The sequence below is a fragment of the Poecilia reticulata genome, linkage group LG4 (assembly GCF_000633615.1).
Source record: "Poecilia reticulata strain Guanapo linkage group LG4, Guppy_female_1.0+MT, whole genome shotgun sequence".
Lineage (NCBI taxonomy): Eukaryota > Metazoa > Chordata > Actinopteri > Cyprinodontiformes > Poeciliidae > Poecilia > Poecilia reticulata.
This window is the reverse complement of record NC_024334.1, coordinates 4754642-4755646: the sequence shown is the minus strand read 5'-3', so window position 1 is coordinate 4755646 and position 1005 is coordinate 4754642. Positions and strand designations below refer to the sequence as shown.

Sequence of the window (1005 nt, the reverse complement as noted above, 5' to 3'; positions counted from 1 at the left end):
GCATGGGGCTAATCAATGCCATGCTGCTACGCCTGGTTAGCATGGGGCTAATCATCGACGCCACGCTGCTACGCATGGCTAGCATGGGGCTAATCATCGACACCACGCTGCTGCGCCTGGCTAGCATGGGGCTAATCAACGATGCCATGCTGCTATGCCTGGGTAGCATGGGGCTAATCGATGACGCTACGCTGCTAAGCCTGGTTAGCATGGGGCTAATCAACGACACCACGCTGCTACGCCTGGTTAGCATGGGGCTAATCGATTAAAGTAACAGGTCATCGACTTTATCCTGGTTTTCTGGTTCAATTAGTTTCTGTCTGGATTCATCCTGATCCACTGAGCTGCTAGCTAGAGCGCTAGGTCAGCTAATCCTACATAGTTCACACTAAAATGCTAATCATACGCATTAGCTTCAGCTAACGCTAAACCAACATTACTTCCAGTCGTGCTAATAGCGTTAGCTTTGAAGTGCTAGCCCTGATTTAGGAGACGTTTCCATTTTTCCTTTTAGCTTGATGCTAATTTCTTCTTGCTAAAATGTTTTGTTCCAGATTTCAGCAGGTTTAATCCAGATTTTTTCTGCTTCCATTTTGATTTTTATCATTTTTAATCCAGCATTTGATGTGATTTTATTTTCACTTTCTGCTGGTTTCATGCTGGTTGATGATCAGTTGTAATTCAGATCTTTTTTATTGATGCATCCTGAACATAATCTGATGGTCCAGGTGACTCCGCCTCTCGCAGCGGCGGCTCCCGACCCCCCCGGTGATGCAGGTGTAAGAAAATGGATAATCTGATGCTTTTCATCATGACGAACCCCGGCCAGGTAGCAGAGGGCCCTTCCTCCGTCCTGCCTCCTCTCCTCAGCTGGTCCTCCAGAGCGTCCACTCTGGACGTCAGCTCCTGGAGGCCGTCGTCATGGCGACGCTGCGAGGCTCCGTCAGACGGCCGCCAGGCCTCGTCGTCCTCGGCCCGCGGCAGGCGGCCGGCCTCGCCGTCGCC

At 50.7% G+C, this 1005-nt stretch overlaps 1 protein-coding gene across 1 annotated transcript in view; it reads right to left on the bottom strand.

The window, feature by feature from the left end:
* Positions 1–1005, bottom strand: part of LOC103463242 (myomegalin-like) — a 39297-nt gene that overhangs the window by 19027 nt on the left and 19265 nt on the right. The window contains exon 15 of the mRNA XM_017304244.1: positions 821–1004. Coding sequence (XP_017159733.1) covers positions 821–1004 — 184 coding nt within the window. The remainder of the gene's footprint in view (positions 1–820; position 1005) is intronic.